The sequence below is a fragment of the Brassica napus genome, chromosome C2, assembly GCF_020379485.1.
Source record: "Brassica napus cultivar Da-Ae chromosome C2, Da-Ae, whole genome shotgun sequence".
Taxonomy (NCBI): domain Eukaryota; kingdom Viridiplantae; phylum Streptophyta; class Magnoliopsida; order Brassicales; family Brassicaceae; genus Brassica; species Brassica napus.
In genome coordinates this window covers 23895798-23908007 of record NC_063445.1, presented here as the reverse complement: position 1 = coordinate 23908007, position 12210 = coordinate 23895798, and the positions used below count along the sequence as shown (strand labels likewise).

Here is a 12210-nt window from a genome sequence, read left to right as displayed (position 1 = left end):
ATAAATAAGTATTTTATAATTTGCTCATTGAAATAAAAAGTCTACTCTCTATAAGGTAATACATATTGTTTACAAATGATGTTTGTTTTCATGTTTGATTTAACATTTTATTATTATTTTATCAATTTTATATGTGATAGATTAATTTTTATTTAATTTAGATATTTTTCTTTATGTTTTACTTCAAAAATTTTGTTTTTTACTTTGGTTATATCCGAACAGAACCGATATAACCTGAATCCGAAAAATATATGATTACTTTATGGGTTTTATGATGCAATACAATTTTGAACCGAACCCGAAGTGTTATTATCCGAACCTGACCCGTACTAATAAAATTTTAGTATGGGACCTAGAAGCGTAAACCCGAAAATCCGAAAACCCGAAAAATCCAACCCGAATGCCAATGGGTACCCGAACGCCCAGGCCTACTTTTATATCTCTTTGGTTTATTTCAAATGGTTTGGTTTAGAGAATAATTAATCAAACTAATTTCTAAATCTGGTTTAGAGAAACCGGGTTGTTACAATTCTTCCCCACAAACGAGGAATTCGTCCTCGAATTCAAGTCTATATACTCGTCAGCTAGTTTTACTCTACAAAATAAAATTTCAATATTCAATCCTCATCTTAGACTCGGTCTCTCAGGTTTCCCCCTGGATCTTATTTCTCTCTTATTGAACTTTGATCAATAAGGTCAACATTTTTTGAACTGCTTCCACTTTTCAATTTGTAATCTCCACAGGCCCGATCGGTGCAGACAATTTTTTCTTTTTTTTTTTAGAGATCATTTGATGACTGCTGCAAATAAGTTTTGCCCTCGCACAGCCTTCCTCAATACTGGGAATACGTCGTGAAAGTTTGACAATTATGCTGATAACTGCAATTTATAAGCCACATCTATAATCCGCTCCACAATAGGGTACAGTCTCATATATCTCGGTTTAAGCTACTTTAACTTGTGAGTCTTAGATCTCCTATGAACTTTCCTCATTTCAAGTACATTAAATTATCCAACTTAACTTCCACGTCTCTCAAGCATTAACAATATATATATATATATATAAATATTTTTTTTCCCATAAGCTTCCTTTAGTTCTTGAGCATTTCTATTTGCTTCAACGTCCCTTAAACCATTGGTTGCTATACCTTAGAGTGCTTCCCCACTTTGGTCTATCATAGCATGTGTGCGAATGATCTTCTATAAAGAGCTGCATAAGGTGATATCTGAATGCTCGAATAATAACTGTTACTGTACATGAACTATTTCGGCGGTAGATACTTAGCTCAATTTTTTTTTTTTTCTTCTCGAGCTAAGCACTAAGTCGTGGGCATGTCCTCTAGATTTTAACTTAGTGATACGGTCCATGATCGCTCATATATTATTCTTCATGAAACTTGACGGTCCATGATCGCTCATATATTATTCTTCATGAAACTTGACTCCGATAGTCCAATGAGTAAACCCATGACATGGAGACACAATGTACCTACATCTTTTTTTTTTTTTCACTCTAGGCCAATGATAGTAACACTTCAGACCTTTGCATATCTTAGGCTTCAACCACTCTGAAAGTGTAGTAATATTTTTTTTGAATCTTTAGCAACTCCTGCTTCTGAAACCACATGATCCAAAAATCCAAATTTTTTTTTTCCTTTGCTAGAAACTACACTTACTCAGCTAGTAAACCATTTTTTTCTCCAAGCTTACCTAACACAATCCATAAATGCTCAGCATGCTCCTCTCTACTCCGAGAATAAATCAGGATGTCATCAATGAATACAATCACGCACTTATCCAACTGTTCACAAAAACGTCATTTATAAGTTTCCTGAATGCTACCGGTGTGTTCATCAACCCAAATGACATCATCACAAACTCATACTGTCCATAATACGGAAGGTTGTCTTTCGCACATCCTCGTCGTTTATCGCAATCTGGTGGTATCGTGATGCCAAGTTGACCTTCAAGAACCATGAACCTCCTGTAGGTAATCCAACAACTCATCAATACGCGGATACCATTTTCAAGTCTATGTAGTCGATACGAAGACTGAAACTCCCATCTTTCTTCTTTACAAAAATAATGATGCTCCCCACGGTGAAGTACTCGGTCTGATAAAACCCTTGTCTGATGAAGCTTCCATATTCTATTTCCATCAGTCATCTATGCGGGCGCTAATTGGTATAGAAAATCATGAAACCGGTGTTGTCCTTGAATCCAACTCGATCATAAGAACGTCTCTTGTGTCCGGTGGTGGTCGTCCCAAAGACCACAATTATATCCTCATAATCTGCAATAACTAGAAGATCTTACAACTAATACTGCCCAACATTCTTACCATCGAAATGGTCGCCAAAAATCCATCTACTCCTCAATCCAATAACTCCTCAGCATGAAGCATGCATGCAATAAAAACTATCATCTGCTCCAGCAACATCAACTATTGCCCTCAGGCAGTCCAACACTACTTGATGTCGTGGTAACTAATCCATCCCAAAGATGACATCGTAAAAAAAAAATGTAGCTCCATCTCTGATGAGTCTCCGAACAAATCACTCCTCCCAGCATAACTGGTACACTGCGATGAATATAAATAGCTCCCACATCCCATGCCAGCGGTTTGAACTGACGCATCTCTGAAACAAACAACAATGCCAACAACTGGCAAACAAAACCAAGCGTAACTCCAATATCAACACAACGCAAGCTGCTGCACCCCAATTCAAGAGCGATCTCCACGAGTTCACAAACCAAATATACCTCCAAAATAGTCAATATACTCGTACACAAAACAACACATGCCAACCAATGGCTCATACGTCACACCATGTAATCTCCAGTAACGAAAACTCGTGGAACGATTGCTTGAAGTAGGGTGGAAGCAAAAACGTCACATATCTACTCATGGTTAATCTCTGAATCATGACCGAAGAAACTGATAACTCCTGAGAATACTGACGAACTGAGACATCACACATCTGCTGCTGAACATCTGGCTAGAACCATGTTAGTCGAAGGATGAATGACGATGATTTTACTCATCGTCATAGAAAGAGACAATTGAGTTAGTAATTACTGGACAAAATGGTGCCAAAAGAACTTCGCAAACATTTTTTGTTATAATATATATATAAATTATTTTATACTTTTTTTTAAAACGTACAAAACCGAATCCCCTAATCGCCATCCCGGGTCGAGGTCAGGATGGAACCTGGCTCTGATACCAAATTGTGACACCCGTCACCTCCAATCCAGAGAACAGCGGGCCACCAACAATATCTCGTATAATAAAAGTCCATATACCCAATTACACTCACCAAAACCCCAAATAAAAATCCGAATAAAAAGTCCAGTAGCACCAATCCGTCCAAATATCATATACTCATCTGTCTCACCTGAAATGGGGAAGAAAGAGGGGTGAGTAACAGGGGAGTCACTCAGTGAGGTATGGGATACTAAACCCGAAGTCCATGGACCGGACAGAATACTCCGAATAAATATAATTTAATCCTAACACATTGCAAACACGGTACCTAAAGTACCCAGAGATCAAACAAACTGCCCACTAACAGGCCAAAAACACCACCGAATATGTGCTCGATAACACACGCCCGTAGACGATTTATCGACCTCCACGCCTTGGCACAACAGGTCGACTACGCTGTGCCGCGGCAAACACCACATCCAATGTACTGTCTCCAGCCGATACACCCATGGCCGGCTTTCATCCAAATCACACAATATACTATATATATATATATTATCAATTATAAATGAACAAGTATTGTTGAACCATCTATAACCCTAGTTCCAGTTTAAGCAAAGAACCTATAAACTAAACAAGCAATGACAGACTCAATTTCACGCAGACGAAAACACATTAGAAATAAGTTATACTTATTCGTGATACTAAGCCGTGTAAGAGAAACTCGAGAAAAAACCCTCACCTTAGCCAAGATCGAATCGGAAAATGATCGGAAATGCTTGAACTGAAATGGCTCGTCAAACATCTAGGTTTTAAGGAGAATGACTTGGCAAATAAGTCAACCATAAGATCCATGCTTGGTTCCTACGCATGCCATGATAAAGTCATGATAAAATTGTACGTTGAATATATTTCTTGTAAACACAAGAAACAACTAATGATACAATTAACCTTCTTGGAATAGCCATTGTTCAAAGGTCTAGATCTCTTGTGACACGGCAAGGCTCTCCTGTTACTAAAAGGATCACACGGCATAGACTGGTGGTTTGAGACGGTGGCTCCGTTTTATTGTTGGGTCTTCTCTTCGTCTAGGTACGTAACCACCACGGGCACAAAATAGAAACACAAAACGGAAGAAGCATGGCAGGTGGGAAACGGAGCGGATGGTGATTGGAGGTGAGTAGCGATGGTGGTGCAAGCATGTGAGTGATCACGATCTCCCTAGCTCGGGTCTCGACGGTGGTGGTGGTTGGTGTTAAACGCCACATCTCCGATCGCTCATGTCTCCTCCACACATCTCGGTAGATAACGGCCATGGGGAGAGATGATAAAGGCTCCGGCGCGGCAAGGACCTCAGACTCTTCTCCGGTGTGGTAAGCATGGCGACTTCCGTAGCACGAGGTGAGATGGTTCATGGTGGTGGCTGATGGTGATGAGATGCATCGGCTTGAATCGTCTTCTTCTTGGCTCATGGTAACAACGCAGTGACGGTGGCTGGTGACAAGAGATGGGTTCCCGCGGTGGACATAGCTTTCCGTTCAACAAGCATAGTGATGATCCTTCAAGAGATGAAATGCCCCGGTAAAGGTTTCCGCTTGTGAAAAATGTCGGCTAGGTTTTAAAAAGATGGAGATGTATACGACTTATATATCTCTTTGGTTTATTTCAAATGGTTTGGTTTAGAGAATAATTAATCAAACCAATTTCTAAATCTGGTTTAGAGAAACCGGGTTGTTACAACGGGAATGGCGTAGAGCTTAAAGCCAAACGCAGAACGCCATGTCGGTCTACAAATATCCCAATATTGCTGCAATCGCTATCGTTAGGACAAAACACAATCTTGTAACCACCAAGAGCATCATTTATTTTCTTGATATGGAATAAACCACTCGACGGTTTAAAACCAGCCGCTATGAAAACGGATCAATGACGCCAGCCTCCGGCGGAGGGACATACCAATAGGTTGACTGACCACATATCGTGGCTGGGACGTCCATCTGGATGTTGAGGCTCGTTGATTCAGGAACAAACGCAAATTGAATCATCCAGTCTGAGAATTTTATGGGAATGTCTGAGAATTTTATGGGAATGCCCCTGTTAACCTCTGAATATTCCTGTCCGATGTAGAGGGGACACCAATTGCCACCACGGGAGGTGAGACTCAGGCCGCCACCTCCAGGGCCAGAAATGCGGGGGAGAACGTAGTAACTGCCATCGAATATGATATCACCATCAGTGTCGAGAACTGGTTTTAGGGCGTTTACGGTTGCGGCCAAAGCAGCGGTCAAGGCAAGAAGGAAGCAAAACCTATGATTCATACTTTTTTAAGTTTACGTAGTTGATTAGATATGAATGTTACTGAATGAAGAAAATGTGAGTTCATGTGATTGGTATTTATACACGACTGTGTATACATGCACATACACCTTTGTAGACACTACGGGTGCAACTGGATTACAAGTTTTTGGAATGAAATTGTTTGGAATGGCTTACTTCTACAGATTCCAAAAAAAATTTACCATTTGAATGGAACAAAAAACGAATCTCATTCCAATGATTCCTTTTAAAATTTCTGAAAAAAAATGAAATGTAATTATAAAATATTCATGATTCAAAAAACTCATAAATAAGTGGAATGCGTGGAATGAAATTCAATTTTTTTTATTCCATAACTTCTTTTATTCCATTCATCTGCGTTTCGTTTTTTTAATTACATTCATTTATGATATTCCTTAAATTGGTAATCAGTTACGGCCTAGGATTAGGTTTTGAGTTATTAAATTTAACATCGGAGATTTGAGAAGATGCCTATCTTGTTTTTACTCCACGCACCTTCCACGCTTCTTAATTTAATTTATGTTTTTGCTACAAACGCTTCTTTAATTTCTTATAGAGTTTTAGCCTGGTCTTGGACGGTTGGTTAACGCATAAGTCTATGTATATTCACTACAGCTCTGGTTTTATAAAAAATTTATTTAAACGTTCTGAAAGGAAAAAGAACAGCTAAGAGCATCATTAACCCAAAAACCCATTTTGGGTCTCTTGATAATTTTGAAGTATTAAATGTTACTTAAGAAACCTAGTTAAGAGACACCAACATATTTATACTCCAATAGGAGTTTCTTATTTAGGGGTTCTTAAAAAAAAAAATTAATAAAAACACATGTGAAAAAAAACACGAGAAGGAAGAACAAACATATGAAAACATCAACGTAGACAATCCAAATTATTATCAAACATCATTCATATTCATAGACAGAAAGTGATGAAAGGGGGAAGAAATAAACTGACTTGAAGGGTGGATTTGCAGCGAGAGCACTTGAAGCAAGACTTGCAGGCGCTGAGATATTATGGAAGCACAGATTGGGATGTTGTCTTGAATTTTCAAAAGCTCTGCCGCGAACACATCTAATCTCTGTGAGTAAGCTATCTGCGAGACTCCATCAAAACGTTTTCGTGAGATTAAATAAGTTTCATAAATCAAGAATTTGGAAACAGAAAAAGGCACTACTCACATATCCAAGCCTCCAACCCATCATGCCATAGGTTTTGGAGAAGGAGAAGACGTTAACTATGTTGTCTCCCTCAACCCAACAATGTTTTAAACCGTCATACATGAAATACCTGCCCATTTTCATAATCCCTTACCTCTCAACTAAACTAACATTCAAATCATAGCAAATGAGTTGAGGAGGAACTCACTCGTATGTGTTATCTACAATCAGCCAACACCCTGCATCTTCGCATATCTTTGAAATCCTCTTAAGAAGCGGTTCAGGGACATAGGTGCCGCTTAGGTTACCAGGATTCACAACAGTTACAACTTCTGGGGTCGGCTTAGACTCAGAGAGCGTCTTCTCTAACCAATCTGGCAAAAAAAAAAAAGACTCACGAGTCAGAACTTCAAGAAAAAATGTGATAGACAGAGACAAGGAGAAATCTGCGTCGGGGTAGAGAGTATCAGGATGGCCAGGACCAACGATGATGTTGGTGACACCAGTCATCTGGAAGGCCATGTAGGCATTGAAGTAGTAGGGCTGGAACATGACAACTGAATCACCAGGATCGCATAGTGCAAGAACAAGATTCACAAACGCCTGCAAAAACACAAGTATGCAAGAAAACAAGAAAGGTTTTGTTTTTATACAGAACTACCTAAACCAAAACGCAATGCAGGAAATCAGAAAAGAAACTAACTCGAGTTCTTGGCGAAGAGTATCAAAGAGTTCTCGTTTAGTCTGTTTCTCAGCACCAGGTGTGTTAAGAACTTTGCTCTCCTCTGCCATCTTAATGGTTGTGCTCTTCAACTCTTCCTGTTACAACAAACATGCACTCAAACGCATTACTTATAATGGAGTAACTTATATACTATTAAGACAATCAAAATCTCCGAACTAAACTAGACCCTGAACGAAAAAAAAAGAGTTGTCTTTTGGTAAGAATTTGGAATCGAAAAGAAAAATTAGGTTTAGTTGGAGAGAATACATTGGCTTTGAGTTGATTGATGATCTCTAATCGAAGGGCATCGATGGTGCCATCGTTCATAAGAGATTCGAGCACGTCTTCTGGTGTAATTACCGAAGAAGAGGACATTGTTCTCCCACCTCTAATCAAAAAAACAAGAAAGGTTTTGTTTTTACGATTGATGCTGTGTCTGAGACATGAGATTCTGGAAAGTTCTAGGTTTCACTGACCTTAGAAGAATCGCGTTGATAGCTGCTTGTTGCTGCTGAGCCGCTTCAAAATCAGCTAGAGTACGATTCATGTGATGCTGGGAAGAGGACGAGAGATTCGACGGAAACAAGAGCCGTCTCTTCCGTCTCTAAATCAAGAGACGTCGCTTGAGATAATTACCTTTTTTCTTCTTTTTTTAATTTCAAAAACACTAAGAGACGGGTTAAGAGACCCGGTTAATGATGGTCTAAACGCTCCTCTTAGTTCTGCAACTTCTGTAGTTTTATCGGTTCAATCTGGTTTGGTTCGAAATTGAGCACCCTGGTCAAAAGTTTGGTTCGATAGTTTCCACACGTGTGTTTTGGTTCTTGTGATACGAGCACAAGTCTTTAGACGATAAGGATAACAACAAGGTTAATTTATTTTTTTTTTAAAAAGAACAACAAGGTTATATTTTTAAAGAGGAATGATACCAAAGCATATGCTTATAGCATAGAAGTAAATTTTTAGCCTCGTGTTATCATAGACTCGCCTCGTGTGATTATTTATATGAGGAAATTGTTTAAGAGAGAAGCTCTTACTAATCACAAATAAACACAATAAAAACTCTATAATATATTTATTCCATTTTCCAAGCACCAATCGCTAACTGGTTTTGTCCTTCTATTCTATTAAAATAGAATCCTATTTTATCGACTATATCGACTATTTTTGGGACTACGACAAAAATTATAACAGTCCAACTAAAATAAATCCACAATTCTTTTTTTTTAATTAATGTTAAATTTAGTTTTTAAAAAAATCTTTGTACAATGTCTGTAACTTGAGCTGAAAGTTTTGCTTAAAGTTTAGAAAAAAACTAACAATTCACTTCTCATCTCACCGAAAACTAGGGGTGGGCGCTCGGATACCCATTCGGATTCGGTTCGGATCTATTCGGGTTTCGGATTTTCGGGTTCAAAGATTTCAGCCCCATTCGGGTATTTCTAAATTTTGGTTCGGGTTCGGTTCGGATCTTTGCGGGTTCGGTTCGGGTTCGGATAACCCATTTAAATTATTTTAAAATTTTTAAAATTCATTATATACTTTAAATTTCTCAAAATCTATAAACAAAACAATATATTACATATAAATTTGAATAGCATATGTCAAAGTACCTAAAATTAACATATAAATTGGTTTGGTTTGAATATTTGGATTGAGAATCAATAATTATTGTTGGTGTTTTGAGTATACTTTAGTTATTTTAGATATGTTACTTTTGACTATTTGTATATATTTATAAGTATTTTGGATAAGTTAAAAGTATCTTATATATTTTGATGTTCTTAATATATATTAAATCTAAAAATAATTAATATATATAGGTATATAAATCAATTTCGGATATAATCGGATACCCGAAATATTTCGGTTCGGTTTCGGTTCTCTAAATACCAAAATTTTGAACCCATTCGGATATTTAATCAATTTCGGTTCGGGTTCGATACTACTTTTTCGGATCGGGTTTGGTTCGGTTTTTCGGATCCGGGTTTTTTGTCCAGCCCTACCGAAAACCATGTTTCCATGGCTTTGACATACTGTTGATCTCCCATCATCCTCATGCTCGAGATCCTATTCCTGACCACCTTATCAATGCGTTTGGTCAGACAAGCAGGATTGTTTGGGTTCTCGCTGTGCCTTCTTCCGTTTCTCTCATTCCAGACTGTTGACAAAGTGTTGGAAAACATATCTGAGAAGAAACAAGTGCAGCTTGCTTCGTGTTTGGTCTGATAAAAGTTGAACGACCTCCTCCCACACATTTGTGTAATGCGATAACATTAAATCCACGATTCATTATCATATAATACTTTTTAAATATAACTAAAATCAGTATGCTCTTATTAAACTAAATATTTCTAATTTTACATAAATAATGGACGCAAGATTTCTTGTTTTTACATAAACAATGAATGAACGATTCCTCTTTCACAACTAAGAATATATCAAATATATACTGAAGCTAGCTTTAATAACATAGTTACAAAATAATATTTGCTTACATATGATTTTTATGAATCGGTTCATATCTTCATGTGAAAGAGAAAATTTTATGTCCAATGTTTTTACTTGGTTCACATAAAGATTATAATCAATTCAAATTTCTTTACAATTTTGTAGAACATTAAAAAAACTTTCACATATTTAGACTAGTGACTATGTGGTTTATTTGGGGTTTATGTGGAACCTATGCGTTAGCGAATTGTACAAATATATTACCTTTATATAAGATATTTTAGTTTTGAGTTTAACTATAAATTATTTTGATGAATTATCAAACTGTAATATTCCAAATAAAATAAATTAGATAAATTTGTGGATTTTTGTTAACATTATTACTTACTGTAATGTATTTAGACTAATTTATATTGATTTAAACTGATTTAGAATTGTTTAAACCGATTGTGAGTTATATATATCTGATTTTCAGAAAATTATTTTGGCTATAACCAATTTGCCGTCTAGACGTGGCCTATACAATTTTAAGAACCATAATAACACATGATTAAAAGGTTAGGTCTAATTTGTGATCTTGTTTCATTGAGATAGATGTTTATGTTTAGTTTCCAAGTTATGTGAATCTTAAACTAGAGAAAGAATTAAAAAGAAAAAGAAACAAAGGAAACATGTTTTATTCCATTTATGATGATTGGTGAACAAAGAAACAAAAAAACACACAGATAAAGTTTTATTATTATTAGGATGTTATCCTTTTAATTTGCAGTCTTAAATTTCTCTTAGATAATAGACATAATAGGCTTGGACGAAGTCTTTGTCTCGGTAGCTTTCACGAACACAACCTCGAATGACGTAGAGCTTAAAGCCAAACGTCGAACGCCCTGTTTGTCCACAAATATCCCGATATCGCTGTAATAGCTACCGTTAGGACAATACACAATCTTGTAACCCGCAAGAGCATCTTTAATTTTCTTGATTTGGAATAAACCATTCGATGGTTTAGGGCCAGCCGGTAAGTACACCTCCTTCATGACAATGTCGGGCCCAGCGACATTCCAATAGGTTGACTGGGCACATATCGTGGCTGCGACGTCCATCTTGATGTTGAGGTTTGCTGATTCGGGAACAAACGCAACTTTAATCCTCCAGTCTGAGAATCTTACGGGAATGCCCATGTTGACCTCTGAATATTCCTGTCCAATATAGAGGGGACAATGGTTGCCACCACGGGGGGCGAGAGTCAAGCCGCCACCTCCAGGGCCGAAGATGCGAGGAAGGACGTAGTAACTGCCGTCGAATATGATATCACCATTAATGTCGAGAACTGGTCCGCCAGCGTTTGCGGTCGCGGCCAAAACAGTGGTTATGGCAAGAAGGAAATAAAACATAGGATTCATCTTTTTTTTTAGTTTATGCAGTTGATTAGATTTTAACTTATAGGATGACGAAAATGTGAGTTCATGTGTTCGGTATTTATACACGTATGTGTATACATGCACATAACGCTACGCTTAGGGTTTGAATTATTAACTTTAAAATTAAGCAAGTACATCGAGATTTGAGAAGATTGCCTATCTTAATTCACTCCACTTTCTTTCAACGCTTCTTATATTTTTAATATTTTTTTGTTGCTATGAACGATTTTATTAGTTTGTTTAGTTATTTCTTATAGTGGGAGAGTTTTAGCCTGGTCTCGGACAGTTTTTTCTTTTTTTTTTTTGTCTCGGACAGTTGCTTAACGAATATGATTATGAATGTTATAGCTCTGGTTTCATAAGTTTTGACTTAAACGTTATGAAAGAAACAGAAAAAAAAACAACAACTAAAAGCTCCCCTTGCTTCTGTAACTTAATTTACTCGGTTCAATCTGGTTTGGTTCGACATAGAGCACCCTGGTCAAAAATTTGGTTAACCATCGATAGCTTCCACACAAGTTTTCGATTATTGTGACATGAGCGCAAGTTTTTAGAAGATGAGGATAAGAACAAGGTTATTTTAAAGAGTAAAGATCCAAAGCATATACTTATATAGTATAGACGTAAGTTTTAGCCTCGTTTTTCCTACTCGCCTCATGTGCGAAATTGTTCAAGTGGGAAGTTTTAAAAGCGCCAAGAGCAACACTAACTTGACTAATCTAACCCTGTTAACCAATTTACAATTCTAACGCCTTCCAAATTATGTTTAAAAAGTAGCTTTTTATTATACTTGTATCACAAAGACCCCAAAACCTAAATTTTCTAATTTCACGAACTGTATAAATGACCTAAGAATAGAAAGCAAATAGATGGTAGAGACGATGAATACTGACTGACTTACGAGGAGAAGCATGT

The 12210-nt window shown here is 37.2% G+C and overlaps 2 protein-coding genes and 1 pseudogene across 2 annotated transcripts; all 3 read right to left on the bottom strand.

Moving 5' to 3' along the window:
• Positions 1 to 7224, bottom strand: LOC106442682 (annotated as a pseudogene).
• Positions 6296 to 8114, bottom strand: LOC106361617. The gene is made up of 6 exons (XM_013801392.3): positions 7903 to 8114; positions 7694 to 7814; positions 7406 to 7521; positions 6911 to 7305; positions 6724 to 6832; positions 6296 to 6638 (listed from the first exon to the last, which is right to left on the bottom strand). Exons 1-4 carry the CDS (start codon positions 7971 to 7973, stop codon positions 7296 to 7298), a joined length of 318 nt encoding a protein of 105 aa, XP_013656846.1. The 5' UTR covers positions 7974 to 8114; the 3' UTR covers positions 6296 to 6638; positions 6724 to 6832; positions 6911 to 7295.
• Positions 8115 to 10534: 2420 nt separating this feature from the next.
• On the bottom strand, positions 10535 to 11515 carry LOC106423567 (kunitz trypsin inhibitor 4-like). Its single transcript, XM_022708669.2, has one exon. The coding sequence runs from the start codon at positions 11275 to 11277 to the stop codon at positions 10660 to 10662; it is 618 nt and encodes a 205-aa protein (XP_022564390.1). The 5' UTR covers positions 11278 to 11515; the 3' UTR covers positions 10535 to 10659.
• Positions 11516 to 12210: the final 695 nt, after the last annotated feature.